The 24,619-nt window shown below is 39.4% G+C and overlaps 1 protein-coding gene and 1 pseudogene across 13 annotated transcripts in view; one reads left to right on the plus strand and one right to left on the minus strand.

Moving 5' to 3' along the window:
• LOC105476165 (opioid binding protein/cell adhesion molecule like) overlaps window positions 1-24,619 on the minus strand; it is a 1,438,816-nt gene that overhangs the window by 111,071 nt on the left and 1,303,126 nt on the right. For all 13 annotated transcript variants that reach the window (XM_071076070.1, XM_071076074.1, XM_011731839.3 and 10 more), the window contains one exon: window positions 6,597-6,722. In XM_071076070.1, the coding sequence (XP_070932171.1) occupies window positions 6,597-6,722 (126 nt within the window). The remainder of the gene's footprint in view (window positions 1-6,596; window positions 6,723-24,619) is intronic.
• LOC112425687 (U6 spliceosomal RNA) lies at window positions 3,329-3,410 on the plus strand (annotated as a pseudogene).

A 24,619-nucleotide genomic window follows, 5' to 3' on the forward strand; every position in this document is an offset into this window, starting at 1 on the left:
AGAAATAACTGTTGAGTTAGTGTTCAACACTATTACCTGCTTTCCATTCATTTTCTCTTTTGATACCCAAAATAAACTGATAAAGTTGTTCCCATTTTGTGGTAAAGGGTTTTGCGGATCAGTGAGATAAATCAACATTTGTTAAGTCACTCCGTGTGTTAACAACTCAGCCCAGGTCTCATGCTAAACATGGGTGTTAGCCCATGTTCTGCCAATGGGCTACCACCACCATCCAACAGCCTATCCAATGGGCTAACACCGCCATCCAACAGCCTATCCAATACCTATACTCAAGTGTGGGTCAATGCATCTTTTATTTGGAGTGCTAAGAACTTGGTGATTTCTTCTAAGACTTTCTCTTTAGGAATTTCTAGCATGAAAAATGAATGCTGTAGCAGAAACAGTCGTGAATCAGTACTTTTTTTTTTTTTTAGACAGAGTTTTGCTCTTGTCACCCAGGTTGCAGTTCAATGGCCCGATCTCAGCTGACTGCAATTTCCGCCTCCTGGGTTCAAGAGATTCTCCTGCCTCAGCCTTCTGAGTAGTTGGAACTACAGGCATGAGTCACCACACCTGGCTAATTTTTTGTATTTTTTTGTAGAGACGGGGTTTCACCCTGTTTGCCAAGGTGGTCTTGAACTCCTGACCTCAGGTGATCTGTCCACCTCAGCCTCCCAAAGTGCTGTGATTAAAGGCATGAGCCACAGAGCCAGGCTGATTGGTATATTTCTAACCTGAACATCTACCAGAGTGACTATAAGACAAAACTGCCCAACCAGGTGATAACCACGGGTGGTGATTTTGCTAGCATTAGCTCTTTACTTCCATGGAATTCTCTCATTTAGCAACCTCAGATATCTAGAACACAGCCAAACTATTTCCCCCAGACAGAAGTCATCAGTGCCATTGATCACATTCCTAAAAGCTAATGCCTTTCACTCAAAGAAGGCCCTTTCCCACCACTACATCTTATTTAGGACTAATCAACTTAGTTGTATAGATTCTTGCTCAAGACAAATTAGAAGCAGATCATCAGAAGAAACGTGGCTGCTAAAAGACAGGTGCACTGACTTTAGGAAGAACTGATAAGTCTGATTGAAAGGAAGAAAGAAATACTACAAGAACTATTTTTAAAAGACACAAGATTTTAAACAGTATTGATGGTATTTAAGGGTCATATTCCTAGTCATCGCAGTCCCCAAATGCCAAGATACAAACAATCTATATGTATAATCTTGATGTTACAATGTAAAGATGAGGCTAAATGGCATTCACTAGACAAAAATAAACAGAATAGAACATAATTCATGCTTTAAATGTTTTCAGTGGAAATTACTTGAGTAAATGCATAAAAGAGTCAGCTTTGGTTACCTGGAAAATTCACTTCTATGAAATAACTTGCTCCCTGAGATATTACTGTATCTGAGTAGACTGTATGAGCAGCTCACTCACGGGTGATGTGTTGTCATCTTAAAATCTCAGGGGAGGAGAGACAGGAAGGAAGACTTTGTTATTTTTTACCAAACATCTGGCCTTTCCAAATATGTCATGGCAGCGGAGCCAGGTGTGCGAGGCATCGCAGTGGATTCCTATGGCATTGCAAGAGGGGATGACTACCCTCCTTAGAACACAACAGGCTCTAGGGTCTTCTGCCATGCCCATCCCTGCAACTTTTTCACATTACTCATGTGCCTAGAAGAGCCTGCCAGTGATGGTGGCCCAGCTTCCCTTCTCTTGTCCTTCAGGAATGGGAAAGGAAATAATTCTTGAAGCCCAGCTGATTCACAATGTATTCCAATCCACTTTGCTTGCTTGTTTGGGGACCTGACTTTTTCCTTCGGAAAATTTTTTGAGGCAGCAGCCTGTGTTATATAGAATAATAATTCCATCATTATTCTACTTCCTGGGCCATGGGTGACTAAGTACAGATTTCCATATACGTAAAGGCTGCTACACAAGTGCCATACCCTCTAGCAGATCTATATAAATATTTTTAGTAAGCCATCGCCTGCTATTGAAAAAATTAAGTATAGATTTTTATATATAAAGATTAAGAATGAATACACAGTCAAAAGCTCAGCAGTTTGCACAAAAACAGCAAACCCCCAAAGGGACGTTTGCATAGTGCTTTTCGTTATGTTCACAACATTTATTCATGATCCTGGTAACATCCAGCTTTCCTCAAAAGTGAGGCACGTGTCCTCGAAAATGCCCGGGTCTGGAAATCTGGTACACTTTCAGTACTGCCAAGGAGACGAGAGGTCGACAGGGCTCCCGCAGCTTACTCAGTCTAGAGAGCAGAAAAGCTGGGAAGTCTTCAGATCCACCTTTGGAAACTTGGGGATGTTTCAAAACTTTTACCCTACTTTGGTAAGAAGGATATGTCTTTGGTTTGTTTGTTTTTGTGAAACAAATATACCTGAAAAGAAAAATTACTTCAAAGGGGCTCCCCAGAAACGTCAATGATGGGAGTATTTACACCACCAACATGGGCAAAGGCTACCCAGGCTCCTCTCACTCCCTTGCCTCCTCCCACTCCAATCACTTTAATCACTTACCAGTGCAGTTTCACTACCTGAAACCTTCACTCTTCAACCATTATCATCTTAGGTAGAGATTGCATTTCTGTATTTTGAGCTGTATTTTTTCCTTCATTATATCTGTCTACTTTTTATATTTCAGAGATTCCTCATAGTTTCAGATCCATCAAAGCTTATTATTATTTTTCTCATGCGATAATGGATTTATTTATTCATTTATTTTTACCTCTTTTCTACAATTGTAAGGGGTCGACAGCATGTACTCATATTGCCATCTTAAACTGTAAGTGTGATTGTTACTATTTTTAATTTTTAATAATCTGCTTATTAAAATATTTTTCTTAAATGAAGGCTGATTTACTCGTCCCTGTTTATAGATCCCCAAATTTAAATCATATATTTCAAATATTGCATTAGCTAACTCCTCCACCATAATCCTACTGGAATTTCAAAGAAAATATCATTGCAACCTTTATTTCTTATTCTTCCATGCTGAATCAATCAACAAATTTTTCTAAAAAATGCTGTTTGATGTTCAAGTTTTATTGAATGTACTTCTAATCTTTTAAAACAACTCCCTAATTGCAAGTCAGAAGGAGCATCCTTCTAAAAATAAATATTGGTAGCCACCCTGCAGATGCAAATTTTAAACTTACAAACACTTCATATTCCAGAGCTTTTCTTTTTTTTTATTATACTGTAAGTTCTGGGGAACATGTGCAGAACGTGTGGTTTTGTTACATAGATATACACGTGCTATGGTGGTGTGTTACACCCATCAACCCGTCACCTACATTAGGTATAAAATTGAAATGCTACAGAGAAGATTAGCATGGCCCCTGTGCTTTTCAAACTGGGAAACCATTTTTTGGAGTTCAAATGCTTAAATATCATTGAGAGAGGGAAGGGGAAAGACAACAGTGAAAATGAAAGACAGCAAAGTTAAGGCCAAGCCTATGAGAAAACAAAGGCAACTTCAAAGTAGAGCACAACCTGGGAGATTTAAAGAAGAGAGGGATCACTTAAATTTAGGATTTTCCAGTGAGGCTAAATTGCAGCTATTACATTCTATAAAAGATTGGGAATATGAATGGATCCCCCTTATTTTAAAAGGGAAATCTTACCAGTGTACCATTATAAAGAATTGCTTCAGAACATTTACATAAAGTCAAAATGCCTTTTACATGATTTCCAAGCTTAGATAACTGTGTGTTTAGGATCAAATAACTACATTCTGGGATTTCAAGCATTTATAAAGACATTTGATTTTACCAAATATATAAAAGTTGATCTGATGGTTAGACACAGTTTTGTATATAATATAAATCCAAAATTATCTCTAACTTTAGGCAAAATTATCATGGAGCCCATGTCTTTGGGAACATTATTGCTGTGTTTATATTAAGTTTGAGTTTTGTGATATCCCTTACATATACTTTAATACTGTCAATAATTTTACTTTATGATATAGAGACATTCTAGGTTTTAATAGGCAAGGTCTTTATACCAAGAATATTAGGCTAATTTATTAGCATTATCTTTCCCTATAACAAGGCAGGAGCAAAAATATGTGTTCTCAGTCCACAAAGAGAAAAGCAGCAAAAGCTTGAATGATATTCCTAGCAGAAGATCCAGTCTCTTATTTGATAAGTGCAATGACATAATTAATGTTTCAAATTAGGAAAAAAATTCAGATCATTATTGTCTACATTTCTGTATATTTATATTTCAAATTTAATTGAAATCTAATTACCAACAATAAAATACACTTTTTTTTTACAGTTTTATTAGTTTTGACTAATTTTGACGCCAACATAACCTTCAAGATACAGAACTTTTCCAACATCCTCCAAAATCTCTTATGGCCCTTTGCAGTCACTTCTCCCCAAATCCCTACCCTAAGTAACCACTGACTTGACTTCTGCCATTCCAGATTAGTTTTGCCTATTACAGGATTTCATGCAAACAAATTCATACAGCATGTGTTTTTTAATTTTTAGCTTATCTTCCTCAGCACGCCATTTTTGAGATACATCCATTTTGTTATGTGCATCAGTGGTTTGTTCCTTTTAATTGTGGAGTAGCAATCTGTTGTTAGAATATTCCACAATTAATCTATTCGTCTGTCAATGGTTATTTGGGTTATTCATAGTTTACAGCTATTATTAATGAAACTGCTAAAAACATTTGTGTACAATATACATTTGTGAGCATATGCTTTCATTTATCTTGAATAAATGCCTAGGAGTGGGATTGCTGGTGCGTATGCTAAGTGTATGTTTAACTTTATAACAAAATGTGAAATTGTTTCCCATTGTGCTTATATGTTTTTACAGTTGCAGAGTTAATATATAAAGCTTCAGCTGATCCACATCCTCACCAACACTCGATATTATCAGCCTTTTTAATTTTAGTCTTCCTAGGGATTATGCAATGGTATCTCATTTTGGTTTAATTTTTATTTATACGATTAAGATGTTAGTCATATTTTTGTGTACTTATTTGCCATTTACATACTATATCTTCTTTTGGAATTGTCCAAATTTTTTGTTCACTTTGAGGTGGAGTGTCAGAATTGTGTTGGAAGAATTCTTCATATACACTAGATGTAAATTTTTTGTCAAATATATGCACAGTAAATGTTTTTATCCAGTCTGTGACTCCACTGAAGGTTTTTAATTTTGATGAAGGCTGTGATGAGTTAAGTTACAACCCTATAAAAATGATACCTTGAATTCCTAACCCCTGATACCTCAGAATGTGACCTTATTTAGAAATAGGGTCTTTATAGAGGTAATCAAGTTAAAATGAAGTTACTGGTGTGGACCCTGATATATGATGGCTTATATCCTTATTAAAAGGAACAACTTGGACACAGATGCATCTAAGAAGAAGGCCATAGGAAGATGAAGGCAGAGATCAGGGTAATAGATTTACAAGTCAAGCAATGCCAGTGACTACCAGCAAACCATCAGCATCTAGGGAAGGACGTGGAACGAATTCTCCCTCAAGCTCTTGAAAGGAACCAACCCTGCTGACGCCTTGACCTCAGACATCTGGCCTCCAGAAATGTGAGGAAATACATTTCTGTTATTTAAATCACACAATTTTGGGTATTTCGGTATTAACATGAATTTATTACTTTTGTTCTGTCATGGTTAGGGCTTTTCTTGTCCTGGCAAATCTTCGTCTTTCTCAATATTACTAAGATTTACTCTTACACCTTCTTGTAGATCCATATTACTTTTGAATGTTACGTAGGCATACTCCACACATTTTTCCTATTTACTTGGTTTCATGTTTGAATTTTTAATGCCTGAGGAAGCTCTTGTTTCTTGTATAATTCCTAGAATTAATCACAGCTTTTAGTAGCAGTGTAAATATTTCAAGTGGCTCTGTGCCCATCTCTTCAAGTTTGGCTTGGGGCAAGTTTTATTTCCAAAAGGACAAGCCCCACTGTCCTTCTGGTTCCCTTGCTATTAAGTTGGAAATGGTTTTAACCGATGTTTTCATACCAATTATTGACTGCTCAGCACAGTCATGCCCAAATGCACTTAACCATTTCCATCATCCTTCTTCCACTGAAGGTGAACTGTTTATGGACAGGTCAGACATGTGCGGCTCTGGATAAATGTCCTAAAAGTGCTGAAGCAAGGAGATCCTTTTTCTCCTGGACACACAATAACGCCAAACTTCTCCATGGCCACACTAATACCCTTGTGCTCTACTTCCAGGAAGAACAAACCACCAACTGACCCACCTCTACTTTCAGAAATTCACATCTTCATTGGAAGTTATTCTTATGTCCTTTGTTCTTCATAGTTTGGAAAACAGAAGCCATCTAAGGCCATAAAAATGACTGAGACCATAATTTAGCAAATTTCCTCTATGAATCCTTCTTTTGAAATGAAAAAGCCAGCAATTGGTGCATATTGCCTGCTTGATTTTATATGACTGGGCTACAAAATGCTTTCTGATTCCTGAAGCTCTGTTGTGCATAAGAGCCAAGACTTTAACATACTACCGCTGAAAACATCCTCCAGGTCAGCATCTTACCCTTGACTGACAGGTGTCTCCACGTCACAGTTGGCTCTGGTCTGCCAATAGCAAGACACAGCAGGGTCACACTGCTTCCCTCATTCACAGTGACGTCTGAGGAGATATTCATGATCTGAGGAGGAACTGTAAGGAAACAGGATAGAAGAAATACCTGAGAATAATTCTTTGCACTTAAAAGGAGGTGTTAGCCTACAAATTTTGTATAGCATGTTTTTATGATAAATATTGTTCACAATAATAAATTTCAAGTTGCTTGATTCGCCAAAGATAGGGCCATAAACGTTTGCCTTGTACTTATGGTAGAAGGAGCTCTATATTATACCTTGGTGATAGCAGGAGGCAGATGTGGGAACACTGGTGGGAAGCAGAGGACCTGAGAGAGGGTGTGACTGTTGATTAAAAGGCGAAATCAAAAATATTCACAAAGCCTTCCAAGAGCTCCTGTTTATCCCCATGTTTATTGTTTTTAGTGGAATCAGTGGCGTAAGCTGATAACCATGAGGGACCACTGTCCTCAGCCTCAAGCCTTCCCCAATATTGCACTCAAAATGCCGATAACGCTGAGTTAGTTACTATTTTCCGAGCATTGCAGACCCTTTTAAAATCTTTGACCTTGAACAGGTTGTTCCATCCTGGAATTATTTTGTTTCTCACTTATTTTAACCTGAAAATCCCTCACCATCCCTTAAAACACATCCTTTAAAACTCAGTGAAATTCTCTGACTCTCTTGATAGAGTTAGAAAATCCTGGATCCAACCAGCAATGCATGTGTGTCCTTACTACTACTGCAACCATGAGATTGTACTCCAAATTGTATTTTTTAAGTGGCATCATATCCTAGTGGTTAGGAGCAGGGTTCTGGATTCAGATAGACCAATGTTTCAATCAGCTTAATTCCTCACCTGCTACATGACCGTTAGCAAGGTGACCTGCCTTTGTCCCTTTGAGCTTTATTTTTCTCACTCGTGAAATGTGGATGATAGTAGTAGCTAAACTCACAACACAGTGAGTTTAGGTGAAATAACGGCTTAGCAGAGTGACTGATATAAAGTAAGCACTCAATAAATGTTAGCTCCTAAGATGACGATGACGACGATCATGATGATGTCAGGAAAAACATATTTCACAAACAACAGTTTTCCTCTCATGAGCCAGGACCATGCCCATGTACCCACAGCACTACAAATTTTAGCCTAAAATGACACCTGGTCTTACTCTCTCACCTCCAGGCCTTGATTCTCTTCAACTCAAAGATCAGTATTGGAAAACGCCCAGATTCCTTCTCACCTCTTATTTATCACCACCACTGTCTTGGTTGTTTCTCACCAATTTTCACAGATAATTGCAGTAGCCTCCCACTGGGAACCTTCCACCTGGCCTCTTTCCGTTTTGGGGTCCCACCAATCTATTCCCTACACATAGCCAGAGCAATCTTTCCAAGTAATCATGGAATCAAACTTCTCTCCTCCTTACTCATTTACCCCAGAATGGCCCACCACGTTTAACAAACAAACCCTTCTGCATGACCTGAGCTCTCTGGAGTCGAACCCTCAAACCCACCAACAAACCTCATCTCAGGCCCCGTTTCCTCTAACAAAGCACATGGCACACACTGGCCCCTTATCTTCTCCTGAATGTTTTAAAAGCATCAGCACTCCCATAACTTTTCTTTTCCTTGACTGTCTTTTTTTGATTCCCTACCAACAGATATGACTCATCTTTCAAAGGGTACCCTAACATCCTCTCTCCCCTGCCATTTGCCCTAACCTCTCCCCACATCCTGAAAGCAGAAGCAGTCATCTCTTCTGCTGTGTTTTGTTTAGACCTGTCCCAGGGAGGGCTTTGAACGTGCTCTATGTATGGCAGCTTATTGTCTTCTGACTGTCTCTGCACCTAGAGAATGAGGAGCTGGAGGGCAAGTGTGGAATCACACACATCTCTACTCTTCAGTGTAAATCACAGAGTCTGACAACGGTACATGCTTAATTTCTCTTTGAAAGAAAGATCCAAAACAGATTGAAAAGAAATCCCAAAACTAAGGGAGGTAAAGCTTTGAATGGAAGATTTTAGATACTCAAACCTTTCTTTCCAATTTTCTTTCAGATCCTCAAATAAAAGGAAGATAACACAGAGCGGAGGCTCCAAGCCTGTAGACATGCTGATGTATTTGTACTGCCAATTTAATTGTGAATTATTAATTACCAAACAGGTACAGGGCAGGTCAATTCCAAACAAACCTGAGCTGAGCTGATGGCAAAGGAGAATTATGGCAAATGCTGAATTCAGACGATTTTGCAGCTTGGAGTTTTATGCTGCTGAGACCTTACAGGTAAGTCTTTTCAAGGAGAAGCCATGAGTAACAAGTAGAACATTTGAGCTCTTAATCTACATTAGCAAATAAATAAAAATTGCCTATCTTATAAATCTGCCATATTTGGGATTATTTCTGCATTAGGATTTGGCCTGAAATTTCAGTGCACATATTTTACCCAAATACATGCTGGGGAAAAATAGCGTACATTTTAGCTACACTGCATTCTCTTGAGAAAAATGTTCTACCTGTTTTTTTTCTTTTTCCTATATTTTCTAGCTTGTTAAAAAATAGTTCTGGGCTTAGAAATGTCAATACTTTTTTCACTTCTGTAAAGCAACAACTCGAGTGCAACTTCCAAAATATTCTCAAAATAATGTCTGCTTCAGCTGGAACTGTTAGGCCATCTGAAGTTTTTTGTCTTAATTTTTTTTTTCAGACCCTAAAGGCTCCCTAATAGTAAGTTACACACAGCTGAGGAAAGCACATTCATTGAATGGAGGCAGCTATGATGCCTCAGGATAGAACTCAGCACAGCCACCAACTCAGAACTGTTCTTTCCACAGACATCGTACCTCATCCGATAGTGTGAAGGATGCTGGATTAAGAGATATGTAAAACTCCATGGATGCTTAGCATGTCATCCTCATTGCTCAGGTGCTCAGTCTATGTTACCCATGAGGAAAGAGCTTCCTGAAGTAGGATCACGAAGGCTAACCGAGACGTTCCTACTAAGCCCAGGTAGTGTTGTGTGCCATCCTCTGTAGCTCCGTCATGTTCTCTGTCATTTTCTCCAAGGAGGAAAGATAAGTACAGTGTTAGGGTGTGGATCACTAACAGAAAAGGAAGTGCAGAGGATGAACTGGCAGAAAGGGAAGTTCTTTCTCTTCTTAATTACAATATCCTTAGAAACTAACATTAATAAGCAACTTTGTTGTTTTCAAATTCCTTGTTTATTGAGATAAACAAGCTCCTTACAAATGGTGAGATAAATCAAATAAATATTCTCACCATTAATATTGAAGAAACTGAGGCATGAGGAGATAAATTGATCAAAATTATAGGGTCAGTCAACAAGAGTTCCTCTCACTGTATTATGATTCCTCTTTGTTTATTGTTGACCAATTCCCCAAACAAAATTTCCATCCACAAGCCTTCACGTGTTTGTGTACTCTGCTTCAAATGTCTTCCCAGAGCATCTTCCCTCACAGCACCTGCCATGATGAACAAAAACATCCCATTCAAGTCAGCGCCCCCTGCACACTGCAGGCCACAACACGAGAGGCCTATTTTCACTGTCCTTGTTTCCCCAGGGCCATGCATGCTGCTTGCCAAGGAAGGTATTCAATACTTTTAATGTAAATTTAAATCTGAGTTGAGTTCCGCAATATCACTACAACTCTACCCTTGTCTCCATGATGACTTTGTGAAGAAAGGAACACTTGGGGATAGCTTTTAAATGCTTCTCCATATTTTGGCAGGTGATCTTTAATTTTTAGATGAGTATCTGTAGCAAATGCATCTATACATATTGCTACTGCTTGTAAATATACATATAAACATAAAGAAATGAATAATAACCTTACCTGACATGCCCAAATTACTCAAAGGAAATGGTAGGACCCACAGAGTTTAACTAAAGGATAATAAATAGCACAGTGTGTCATCTGTGCAGACACTATTGAGCTTCCCCTACTGGTGCCGTAGGTATCTGCTTATCTTTTCACTGATGGTGGTGTTTTACAATAGGGCCTTTGCATAGATTGTGCAGAGGGTTAAATGCACAACTACGGTAACTTCAAAATGTGGTCATTTTGGATAGATGATAGACGGGTAATAGCTAGGCAGAAGAAAGATCAATATAGATAGAAATATAGAGAGACAGATGATATATTGACAGAAGTTGGGTAAGTATGTGGGTAGACAGAAAGAGATAGATGATAGATAGATAGATAGATAGATAGATAGATAGATAGATAGATAGATAAACAGATAGATGACAGATAGACGGAGATAGAAATTCCACAGTTATCTTTTAAATATGTTGCTTCTGCCTAAAACGTCCCACATGTGCCCCTTGATAAAGATGGAAGGCCTAAAACTTCTTAACAGGATTTACAAAACCATTTGTTTTGCAGTCTGTCCAAAACATAACTTCTAGGTCCTTCTCTAAAGCCTCTCTCCAGAGCTCCATCATCCTCTCAACTTTGTACCTTTATACACACAATTCCCTCTGCTTGGAAAACCCATTCCCACACCTGTGCCATCTGATCCACCCACTCTCCAGTTCTCAACTCACATTCAGAGCTTACTTGTGATGTCTGAGTCACCCTTTCTCTCCCCAAGACATTCTTGTCTATGCCTTTATCATACCATTTATCTTTGCAACTGAGCTATCACATGGACAGGATCTGTGATAGGTACCCTCGTATTCCTATTATACACACAATGACTGGCATGCAGTAACATCTTCTTTATCCCTGTAAACATAATGTATGAGTGCATGGGTTTCTAAATTCAGTATCTGATAATGTGTCAAGTGTTTCCCATCCAAGAGACTGACACTTGCTCTATCCTCTCCCTGAAATCCTCACCATCCTATTCTTCACGTGTGTAATTTTTTTTCTGGGCTCAGTTTTAATGTTACTTCCTTGGAGAAGTCTTTGCTAAGGATCCCAGTCCCCTGTCCCCAATATCTAATTCAGGTCCTCTTGTTACAATCTCTCCTCAACCTTTACATTTTCTTGTATAATACATACATAGTTTTGGGCTTTTATATCCACGTATATGACTATTTGTTTAACATCTCTCTGGCCCACTAAACTATCTACTTTACAAACCACTACACTCCCTGTAAATAGAACTATGCCTGCCACACAATATTTAATAGATGCTTAATAAAAACTTGCTAAATAAATACATAAATGACTACTCTGTATACTGTTTCATTTAAATGATTGTGTACTTGGGAGACAGAAGACTTGAGCTGGAAAAGGCTTTCCCAAAGATGAAACACGTCTTTCCGTAAAGTTAGTTGGGATTGAAATGTGTGATTTTGCACATATCAGCCCCACCCTGCATAAAGTTGATATGATGTGGTGGAAATGGCAGTGAGAGGCCAGGGAACATGCCTCTGGTTCTGAAGTCCAATAGACCTGCTTGGCATTGGACAACTTTTATTTACCGAGCCTAAGCCCATGGCTCCTCATCTGTACAATGGAGATGAAAACCTTGTGTCTTCAGGTTGTTGCAAGAACTAAATATAAATGTATTCAACACAGGAGCACAGTGCATGGAAATAAGGAAGTATCTGGTAAATGTTAGCTGCTATTAGCCTTTGTAGATACTCATTCTTGATATTGTTCACGCCATTTAGAATCAGAGAAATGGCTTTATCTGTGCCTAATTGCTCATTTTCTAAATCTTAGTTTCCAACTTTAAGTTGGGACTTATAACTAAATGAAGCTTACCTTGGAGATACACACACACATATATATATTTAAATATATTATATGATATGTTATATATAATAATATAATATAGTATATTGTATACTATATTTAATAATATAGTATAACATTACTATATATTTCATATGTACATAGAGTATATGTAGAATATATATGTGCATAAACACTCTAGCTATCAGAGTAAAATGTGCATATTCAATGACTAACCATCAATTTCCTCCTCTTAAACTGAGCTATTGGGCCTAAGCAAATGCATATGGCAAATCTCACATGTGTATGAAGAAATTGCTTGGCTTTTAAAATATTTTCTTTTAAGGGGTGTCTGTTTCTAGAAGGAACAGGGTATAAGACCTCAGCACCATGTCCTGCTCAGCCAGGTCCCAGACCTCATCTCAGCTGAGAGGCAGAAGCAAAGTGGGCCTGGGACCAGATGCACAGGTGTCTGCTGCTGCTCCCTACCTCAGCTTTGCCCACATCCTTAGCAATGCAATAAGTAATGATACCTCGTATGTGATGGGTATTTGGGGCTTTATTATCTAATTTGGTCTTGACAACAGCTTTGAAGTAGACAGGACAAGATAAAGGAACTGAAGTGTGTCCACAAAGCAGGATGCTGGGACACAGTCTTCACCCTCAGGGCCAGACCCACTGAGAGGGGTTCAGGTCACCAGGACAGCACTGGCCTTGGGGTCTAGTCACACAGCTCCGGACTCTGGTCCTGGCCTCACTTCAGCTGGATGCCTGAGTGCAGGTGAGTTCTGAATCTTGCCAGTTTCCTCTCCCAGGAGGAGTGCTCATGACACCTGCTTGTGGGTAGGATGAAGGTATGGGTAAAACTCTGAGCTCAATCCTTGGCCAAAAGCAGGTGCGTATTGAGGGCTGCTTCCTCATTCTGTCCACATTGTCAAGAATTCCCACATTGTCAAGAACTCTCTGGGAATTTTTTTAAATTGCAGATTATTAGATCTGAATCAGAACAGGGAGTAATAGTGTCAGAAAGTCCTCAAGGTGAATTTGGCATGCAGCCAAGATTACGAGTCATTGCTACACCCCTGCAAGGGGCATCCATTCTGTCTGGTCCCCTCCCAGTCACCCAGAGCTGCCCAGCTTCCATTACATCCCTCCGCATCCTGTCCCTCCAGGACCTGCTCCCCATTAGAGATGGCTCCACAAGGTAACTGCAAAGGCAGCCTTCCCTGCATCTCAACTCTGCCCTGTCTCTGTCAATTGGTTGTCTAGTCTTAATTGTTTTATTTAAGGCTGTATGTCAGAGTTAGAAAAAGAAATCTTGGGATTTGGAGTCATAGGGGCTAAGGTTTGAATACAATTTTTTTCCAAGTATTTTCTATGTGATTTTTGAAAAAAATTACCTAAGCCATTAAGTTTCAGCTTCCTCTACTGTGAAATGGGCATAAAAATATTTGTATCACAGAGATATGGAGATTAGATTAGTGATGATTATTTCAAAATGGCTTAAATAGCTATTATTATTGTTTTTACTTTATTGTTGTTATTATTATCAGGGAATAACAAAATATTAAGAGACCATGTAAAAGCTAATATAAATGTGAAATACTTTTCATTACCATTTTAAACACTCAAGGCTAATTTATAAAAATAATACAGAAAAAGACTTTTAAAGATCCAATGTTTTATCCTTATGGGGTTACCTTTTTGCATTTTAATAGAAATGTTTACTTCTTAAACCAGAGGCAAATTGGGAATTATGGCATTTACCTAGGCTAGGTTGTGTGATATTCTGTATACTCAAATAGTATAATATTTTGCAAAAAGCACTGCATGAAGTGTAAGGAGGAGCATTTTCTGAACATTTTCCTTCTGTAGCTCTGTGACCTTTTGCTAATCATTTAATGTACCTGGCTAGAGCTGTATGTGCACTTGTGTGCTCCTGTGTTTGTGTGTGTGCATTGTTGTTAATTTGTTTTGGTTAGCTTTAGAATGGAGGCATTGGATTGCAAATCCCCAGGTCTGTTCTGGTCTAAAACCCTGGGAGCTGATGATCTTTCAGGAACAAGTTGGGTCTATCAGTGAGCTCCTCCTGGGAACAGAGTAATACCACCACCAGCAGCAACAACAAAATCGTTTATGTTTATTTCTCGAAGCCTAGCATCAAGTGCTGTTATACACATTGCTTCCTTTAATTCCCGACACATTCTTAGGAAATATGCACTATTAAAAATCAGCATAAGGATAGGCATATATATTAATGGAATAGAATGGAGAATCCAAAAATGTATCCACATTTTATGGTCAGTTCATTTCCAACAAGGTGCCAAGTCAATTCAATGAGGAATGAATAGTGTTTTCAATGAATGGTACTGAGATCAGTGGCTATCCCCTTGCAAGAGAGTGAAGTCAGACCCCTACTTCATACCATATACAAAAATCAACTCAAAACATTAATAGATCAAAGACCTAAATGTAAGGGCTAAAACTTAGAAGAAAACACAAGAAAAACTACGTAGCCTTTGATTAGGTGATGAATTCTTAAGATATACCACAAGAAGCACAAGCAACAGCAGAAAACATAGATAAACTGGACTTCATTCAAATTAAAAGTGTTTGTGCTTCAAAAAGACACCAAAAAGCAAGTGAAAAGAAAATCCACAAAATAAGAGAAAGTATTTGAAAATCACATATCTAATAAGGGACTACTGTCAAAATAAGTAAAAGCAATAAAATGTCAAATAATCCAATTAAAAAATGAACAAAGGAATTGCATAAATAATTCTCCAAAGAAGATATACTAATGGCCAATATGCACATGAGAAGATGTTTAGCACCATTATTTACCAGAAAAAAATGCATATCAAAACCACAATGAAATATCACTTCACATCCACTATGATGACTTTAATCAAAAAGAGGGACAATAATAAGCTTTGACAAGGATGTGGAGAATTAGTAGACTAATACAGTTGGTGGGAATGTAAAACAGTGCAGCCACCTTGGAGGAAAGTCTGTAAGTTCTTCAAAAGGCTAAATATAAGCTATCATATGGGTCAGCAATTCTACTCTAGCTATGTACCTATGAGAAACAAAGGCATATATCCACACAACAGCTCATGCATTGGTCCTAACACACAAAATTTTAAAACAAGTCAAATATCTATCAAGAGATGAATGGATAAACAAAATGTGATACACCTATACAATGGAATATTATATAACTATACAAAGAAACAAAGTACTGATATGTGACCCAATGTGAATGAACCATGTAAATATTAAGTGAAAGAAGCCAAACACAAAAGACCATACTGTCTGATTCCATTCACGTAGAATATCCAGAATAGTAAAATCCATAAAGATAAAAAATGCATTGGTGGTTGCCAGGAGCTAGGGAGAGAGATAAATGAGAAGTGACTGTTGATGGAGGTGGAGCTTCCTATCGGAATTATAAAGATATTCTAGAATTAGATAGTGGTGACTAGTGTACAACCTATGCATATTCTAAAAGCTCTGAACTGTTCTCTTAATAAAGGACTAATTTTATAGTATGTGAATTGTATCTTCATAAAAGTTTTATAAAAACATCAATCATGGCCAATCATCTCTTATGAGGTCTTGTACTACAAGGAGAGACAACAACTGAACACACACGAGTTCTCAGAAAATATTCTTTTCGTTTATTGATAGTTCTTTGAATAATACTGCATAATGTCTGCTTAACTCCCCATTTCTCATTACTTGCCCACTGTTTCCTCTTCTCTTTCCAAGACAACTCACACAGTCCTAGTCACATCAGCCCATTTGGCAATGCTCCAAATACCTCATGTTAATTCATGAATCCACACTTTTGCATGTGTTGTTCCTTCTGCCCATGAGCCATCTTCCCCATCCATCCATATGCTCAACTCTTACTCATACTTGAAAACTGGTATTGAGATAGAATACCTTCTCTCCATCGGTTCCCACATTCTACAGATAAATGTATGTCTGTGTTCCATGACAACCTATGTGTAATGATCTAATATATTCACTGAAAACATTTTTTGAGTTCCCACTATGAACTAGGCATTACATTGGAAGTAGAATGACAAATAGACAAGGTCCTTTTCTCGTGTAAATTATGGAGCTTAGTGTACACAGGAGAACACTGACGCTGGTAAGTCATCATGAGAATCTAGTGTGATTTCACTCTGGCTATGCTATGAAGTGGTTCAAAGCTCCATGATAGCCCATACTAGGGACTTTTTACTGGTTGGTGAGTTTGGTGAAGGGTTTGTTGTGGGCAGAGCTGGGCAGATGGATCAGCCTGTGCAAAGGATCCACAAAACAGAGAGCATGATGAGCTTCAGTGAGTGTGGATGAAATGAACATAGCGAATCTCAGAAACTGAGGCTGAAAGAGCAGGTAGACCCTGGAACTTACAGATTCTTTGAATAAACACTAAGATTTTCAATGTTTTTGTAACAGCAGTTGAGTGATACATTAAAATGTTTAAAGACGTGATGCTGCTGCTGCTGCTGATGATGATGATGATTATGATGAAAATCATGGTACTGATGATAAAGGTGGTGATGAAGATAGTGATGGTGATAGATGATGATAGTGATAGTGATAATAACGGTGATTATGATGATAAAGATGGTGAAGATAGTGATGGTGATTATGGTGATGATGATAATGGTGATGATGATAATGGTTATGGTGATGATGATGGTAATAATGATGGTGATGGTGATGATAATGGTGATGATGATGATGAAGGTGATGATGGTAATGATGATGGTAATAGATGGTGATGGTGATGGTGATGTTGAGGGTGATAAGGGTGGTGAAGATAGTGATGGTAATTATGGTGATGATGGTAGTGGTGATGATAATGCTGATGATGATAGCAGTGATGTTGGTGGTGATGATTGTGGTAGTGATGATGATGATAATAATGATGATAATGACAAGTGATGCAGGCATGACAGATTTCCACTGGGAACTGGTCACTCCTGGCTGCAGTGTGGAGAATAGACTGAAGTTGAGCAAGTGAAAATGAAACTGGCTAGGGAGTTGTCCAAAAGTGAAATGGTAGAAGGTTAGACAAGTGCAGTAGTAGGAGAGATGAGCCAAAAGGGAGACATTTGAGTAACATTTGGGAGTAAAATAAACAGAGCCTGGTGAATGGCAGGATATGTGGTTAGTGTCACAGCACTTTTCACACTGTTCTATTGTTTTCCATGTCTCTCTCACTCACTCGACTGGGGATCCTTATAATTAAGAACTGTCATTTGTTCATCTCAGTATTCCAGGTGCCTCTCAGCACAATGCCTGGTATCTGGTAGGTGCTCAATCAATGTGTGCTAAATGTAACTGCTAATGCCAGGAGATTTTCAGAAAAATACAACCTCTCAGGATCCAGGGGGGCAGCCAGCAAATTGGAACTAGGTTAATTGCATGAAGTCACATCCTATTCTTTGAGGCAGGGCCAGATCCACGTTATTTGGTCTTATATACTCTGAGTGTGAGTCAGACTCCCGCCATGTCCTGGTGTGATATGGTTTTACTTTGTGCTGCAGAATAGACCCACTCCATTCTGATTGCTTTTCTCCTCTTGGCTCTATTTTGATGAGAGAAATGATAGGGAATGAGAACAAATGGTTCTGAATAACACATACATGAATACATGCCAGGGAATGGGTGACATCACAAAGCTCTCAGGCTCTGCTAAGTTCATCTGTGACGGTTGTCTCCACAGTGTCTCTTACAGAAGTTATTTATAGACTCAGACACACACTTCCTATTTTTAATTTGCACAATTCAGACAAGTGACCATGATCAGAGGAACTGAATACGGCAAAAGAGTCTTTCTTGTCGAGTTCTCTTCTTTCTGGGGCATGGAGGTGCCCTCCCTCTGGGAGGCTCCTTTTGTTCCCTTCCCCCCCGACTTGTAGGCTCCCTGGAGAGTTCTTCTGACCACACACACACTCAGGATCACAGGGTTTAATTTACATCATAGATTTTTCAAGTCAAAATAGATGTTAGGAATGCCCTTCGCTCTAACTTCCCATTTTGCCCATGAGGAAGTACTTTGGTTCCAGTCCCAGTTCTGTCAAGCATTTGCTGTGAGGTGGTGGCCAAGCCCATGACCTCTGTCAACCCAAGTCTCTCTCTTGCAGGAAGGCCCCTGAGTATTTCCAGCCTCCCTGGAGCGAGTTTCAGACCTCTCTCCTTCTCTACCCTCTTCTTTAACACGGTCATGGCAGTCTCTTGTTACTACAACCCGAGCTCCCTCCCTGTTATTCACAGTGTGACCTTGAGCAAGTTGTGTGACTTCTCTAATCTCAGTTTCTCAAACTGCAGGACAGCATCGTGATCATAGGTAACTTATAGGGTCACTGTGAGGAATAAATGGTAAATGAATATAAAAGGGTTTTGTCACAGTGCCTGGCACATAGTAAATGACAATGTTATGGGCTCTTTGTTCTATATCCAGATTTTTTTTGCCAGCAACTCTCATTTATTTAGAACTTAATAAGTGTCAAGTGGCACTGTGCAAAGTTTGCCGCACATCACTTACTTCATCTTATGAAAACCCTACATGGCAGTTTTACTACTACTTTACATTTTAAGGATTAGGTAATAGAAGCAGAGAGGGATTAAATAACTTGCTAAATGTCACACAGCCTGGAAGAGGAGAGGCTAAGATGTGTCTCCTGTTGACTGACTGCAGAACCCAAGGTCTCAGCTACAGCCAGGCCACAGCTTGAGGTGATCCAATGTGCCTGGCTTCAAAGGCCAGGGTCTCTCTACTCTTGCTGGCAGGGCTTTTGGTTTGGACACAGTGAGATGGGTAAAACGGAAGTCTTGCAAGGTTTGGAACAGAAGTGGCCCTCACTTTGATGATCTGAAAAGTAGGTCATGCGAAAAGCACCTGCTGCACTGAGTAGGGAGAAAACCAAATGAGGCAAAGCAGGGGAAGTCCAGCATCTTCTCACTCTCTGCTTTAATTCCTGGACCTGTCATTTAGTGATCCTTGGTTACAGATGATCAGTGAGGAGTGTGAACAGGGACATTCCTGGCCCAGATCAAGCAGCCTGAATTCCTCAGTTTCTCACTGACGGTCCTTGATGCCTCCAGTCTTCCGCCTCAGTCCTATCACATTTTAAGCCACTCCCAGCTGGGGAAGGTAGATGTGGAATGATGCCTGGGCTGAGAATTAGGCCAGATGTGTCCACTCCTAGGATTTCATGCCCTTCCTGGTCTCCATCAACTCCTAGCCTTCCTGATTTTGTCACTGTCCAGCAGATCTGTCTGCCATTGCTTTCTGAAACGACTTTCGTGTGTCCATCTTTGTCCCCCATCCTAAATTTTTGAGGGGAAACGTGGTTTCTTCCATGACCCTTCTTCTAAGTTTATTCTAGAACCCTGCACAGGACCCAGTCTCCATCCGGGTCTGGAGCACAGCTTCCGGAAGCCACATCAGCAGGACAGATTCACCCAGCCTCTCTGAGCCTCGCTGGCTTGCTCCATATTGCAGCCTGGCACCTGGCGACATGGGAGTATTGACAGACTCCTGCCCACACCCCGAGCTTTCCAAGGATGAATGGGCTGCAGGTCTCTGTTGTGTTTTGCTCACCTGAGTAGCAATGTTGGGGGCCAGGGGGTGTCTCAACAGAGTTGGCTGCCCCTTGGGATGCAGCCTCACCCTCAGGCCATCTATCTGGAATCAGCCTAGGTACACTTCCCAGTAAATTTCCTGCCTGTGATTGAACACCCACCCCTCTTCTCTTCTCCCACCTGCTTTGTGCTGCCAAGATTAGATCACTGTGCCTCACCCCTGCACCCAAGTTGTGGTCATTGTGTGTTCAAGTCTACGACAGAATTGAAGAAGAAAATTATCTGGGAACAGATACAGAAACTCTTTATCTTGGGAGGAAGCTGGGATTTGGAAAATGTTTAAGAAATGGGCACTTGTCCATCATCTTGTCTACTGTAGGAAGAGAAGGGAAAGGGTCTGAGCTCAGGGATTATTCTTCCATTGGGTAATTTTATTAAAATAAGCAGTATTTGGTGGCATGCGGATGATAGAGCTATCTTCAAAAGGTTCTAGTTGTGAATAAATGACATGATAAAAGTAAATATAATTTTTAAACTATAAAATGGTATAGAGCCAGGAGCGGTGGCTCACACCTGTAATCCCAACACTTTCAGAGGCTACGGTGGAAGGTTTACTTGAGACCAGGAGTTTTAGACCAGCCTGGGCAATATAGCAAGTCCCTGTCTCTTTAAAATGCACACACACACACACACAGCCAGGCATGGTGGCGTGCGCTTATAGTCCTGACTACTCGGGAGGCTGAGGTGGGAGGACTGCTTGAGCCCAAGAGTTCAAGGCTATGGTTAGGTGTGATTGTGCCACTGTACTCCAGCCTGGGAGTACAGTGTCTCCAAGTGTCTCTAAAAAAGAAAAAGATTTAAATAAAAACAAAAACAAAAAATCGTATAGAATAGACCATTAATTTAGTATTTCCAGTAAAACAAATTAACAACTACATTTTGAGTTCTCAGGGTTTCCATTGGTTCTAAACATGATGAGTTTTTGGGTTTTGTTTTGTTTTTTTTTTTTTTTTTTTTTTTGAGACGGAGTCTCGCTCTGTCGCCCAGGCTGGAGTGCAGCAGCGCCATCTCAGCTCACTGCAAGCTCCGCCTCCTGGGTTCACGCCATTCTCTTGCCTCAGCCTCCCCAGTAGCTGGGACTACAGGTGCCCGCCACCATGCCTGGCTAATATTTTGGATTTTTAGTAGAGACGGGGTTTCACCACGTTAGCCAGGATGGTCTCGATCTCCTGACCTCGTGATCTGCCCACCTCAGCCTCCCAGAGCGCTGGGATTACAGGCGTGAGCCACCGCGCCTGGCCCACAATGAGTTTTGACTCTGTTCTCTGTAGACCAGGGCTTGAGTGTAGCACACACAGTAATGGTTTTTTTATAGAAAGTACAACACATAAGCCAAGTTTAGCCATATATACCCCCACGTTGTTTTCCCCACTCACTATCATGCTGGATCCACAAAAAACATTACTTATAATTCTTGGATTTCTAAGAATGAGGAATTCAGTCAGCAATTAGCTTCCCAAATAATTATTATATAAGCCTTTTTTTAAATTTTTAAAACCTTCCTCAATTCCAACAAACCTGGAGAGTACGGAAATGAGGATTATATCCACATTTTCTTACTCTTGAAAAAGGCAGGGGTGTCTGTGACTGAATATTGCTGATAAAAACATGATAACTGAGTCTCATTACAGCCAAAGACAAGTCTCATATTTTAGCATTTTTATTAAAGCTTTTTAAATTACTGAGTGTCTGGTATATTCAATACTGGCCTAAGTGATTTATATTAGTCTATCCCTAGATACTCCATCTAATAAATAACTTGGCAATCTCCTAACCCATAAATATCCCTGGCCCCAGCAAAAAGCAATTAAAGCACGTTAAAAAAAAAAATGGCTTCCCAGTACTCCAGACCATAACGTGACTATGCTTCCAATGGAATAATTCACACCATTTACTGAGGAGGGGTCAGATCTCCTTACTCACCACCTGTCCACCAGAAACTGAGGTTCCCATTCCCTTGAAAGGTGAGACATATACAAAATTATCTTAAAAATATTTAACATGTCACAATGCTGCAGGGATTTTATCGTGGAAAATATTATTCCCAGCAACAAGTGCTCTATAATATTTTAGACAGCTTAGGCTGAAATTATTGGGCAAATCTTTTTGGAAAGCAGTTCAGCCAAAAATGTTGAAAACACATTAAATACAGAGGCAGCCGACTAAAAAGTCATTAGAGGCTCCAGTGTCACCAGCCCAGAAAATATTTCAGGTTAGTAAGGTTCACCGGCATGCCAGGTAAAAAGCCATTGATATTTATAATAGTGGCCTCAAGTTCAGTGCTTTCAGCTACAAAAGAAGGCCACTTTTGCTGAAAAACCTCTTCGCTGGCCTTCCCTGGGCCTCCAGGGTCAGTAAAGGAGGACAAGCTGGGTCATCACTTCCCACTTGTATAAATCAGTATCCTCTGCATTGCACACACCATGCCAACTCCAGGAAGGTGACGAAGGAGCCACACACTAACATTTCTCACTATACTCAGGGAAGCTGATAGGAGCATGGCCTTGAGAAGGAAAGGACTGCCCCATTCCAGTTTTATAGGGATTCTCCAAATCAGAATCCCAACGAGCCCATGGCATACTCATCATACATTCCAGAGTCTTGCAGCTTTTAAATCTTTATTTGATTCATCTTCAAATAATACTTTGGTTTCATTAAACATTGTCTATTTTTATGTACCTCTCTTTGCAGGTAATTGTCACATACATATGATTGGGGGAGAGGAACAATTGCTTTTTATAATTTCACAGGAGCCAAATACCCACTATGTACTAGTCTTGTAGCTCCAGGATACATCAAGCAGGTATATAGCGGTAATGTCACTACACTTGAACTTGATTATGAAGCTGTGAAGTGGGGAGATTTCGAAAGAATATTTTTTCTTCATTTATTATTATGAGGAAGGAACAATAACTAAGTTTACTTTCATAGCCTGGTATCAGAGTATCTGGGGCATATGGTGACAGGTTTGATGGAGAATATTTATTTTTGCATAGAGAAATATTTTTCTTTTTCCCTGTAAATAAGAGACTTGCTACAACCAGTTACTCAGCCTTCCCCCACAATTCTGCAAGCTACATAATATCTTGTTTTCAAATTATTTAATAACTTTTCAAAAGTTGATACATTAACATGATTCAAACACCAATCTACTTTTAAAAGTGTATAGAGAAATATTTTACTCCTACCTTTATCATTTCCATCCCTTTATTTCTACAGATTTGTACAACTTTGTATTTTGTTTATCCATCCAATGTGTACTTATGTAAAATAAGCAAATAAGAAAATATATTATCATCATCCTTCCTAAGACAAAGGTAGCAGAGCATATGTACTGTTGTTCCCATATTTATAGAAATATACCTTATACATTTTTCAGAGCTGTGTAGTATTCCTTGGCATAAATATATCATAGTTTATCTAACTAGTACCCCATCCACAGAATGTGAGTTGATTTCGATTTTCAACATTTTGCTATTACAATTTCCCACAAGATTTGTAAACTGTGTATTTGGTATAGAAACATAGAATAAGTACTGGCTTAAAACGTAAATGCATCTATCTGTATTTTGATGATTGCTGATAGATTTCTTTTCATGAGGGTCTTACCATCGTTCCCGTCCACTAAAAACCTATGAGATAACCTGTTTCCCCAGAAGTCTTGTCAGAAGCTTATATAACTAAACTTTTAAATGTTTTCCAATTCAATAAGTGAGAAATGGTATTTCTGCATGGTTTTGATTGCATCATGTCATCGTTGTGAGGGTGATTTCTACTGTCTTCTGTGAACTCTGTTTATGTCTTTTGCCCAGGGACTTCCCAGTGAGAAGTTGCTGGGCTTGCCAGGCTTCCCAACATCCTTTTTAAAAGGGTTTATTTATTTATTTATTTTTATTTTTTAATTTCCATAGGTTTCGGGGGGAACAGGTGGTGTTTAGTTGCATGAATAAGTTCTTTAGTGACTTCTGAGATTCTGGTGTACCCATCACCCAAGTAGTACACACTGCACCCAATGTGTCATCTTTTATCCTTCACCCTTTTCCAGTCCTTTTTCCCCCTGCGTGTCCAAGTCCATTGTATCATTCTTATGCCTTTGTGTCCTCATAGCTTAGCTCCCACTTATGAGTGAGAATGCACGATCCAACATCCTTTTCAGTAAATCACCTTTCCACATATGTCAGTTAAGGTTCATTTACTGTATTGTTCAGAGTTTGGCCTCTGGAGAGAGAGGGGCAGGTCTGTTTCCTGGCTCTACCATTTATTTACCAGCTGTGTGACCTTGGAGAGCTTCTTAAGCTATTTGTATGTTATTTTTTTTCCATCTATAACATAGGCATATAATTAGTACCTACAAAGTAGGATTGTTGTGAGGATTAAATGAGTCAGTACATATAAAGCAGTAAGCACAGTACCGGGGCCGGGTGGCTGGTGGACAGCGCTCAAATATGACTGTTCTCACACACGGACATCGCATATTTCCCCAGGTGCTCTCTGCTGCCTCACAGATGGGACACATTAGGGAAAGGAAAGCCTGGGTGGTCTACCTTCCACTGCTGTAGACAGAGAACAGTCATTTCAAAAGAATCAGCCTAATAATTAG

The sequence above is a fragment of the Macaca nemestrina genome, chromosome 12 (assembly GCF_043159975.1).
Source record: "Macaca nemestrina isolate mMacNem1 chromosome 12, mMacNem.hap1, whole genome shotgun sequence".
NCBI classification, from domain to species: domain Eukaryota; kingdom Metazoa; phylum Chordata; class Mammalia; order Primates; family Cercopithecidae; genus Macaca; species Macaca nemestrina.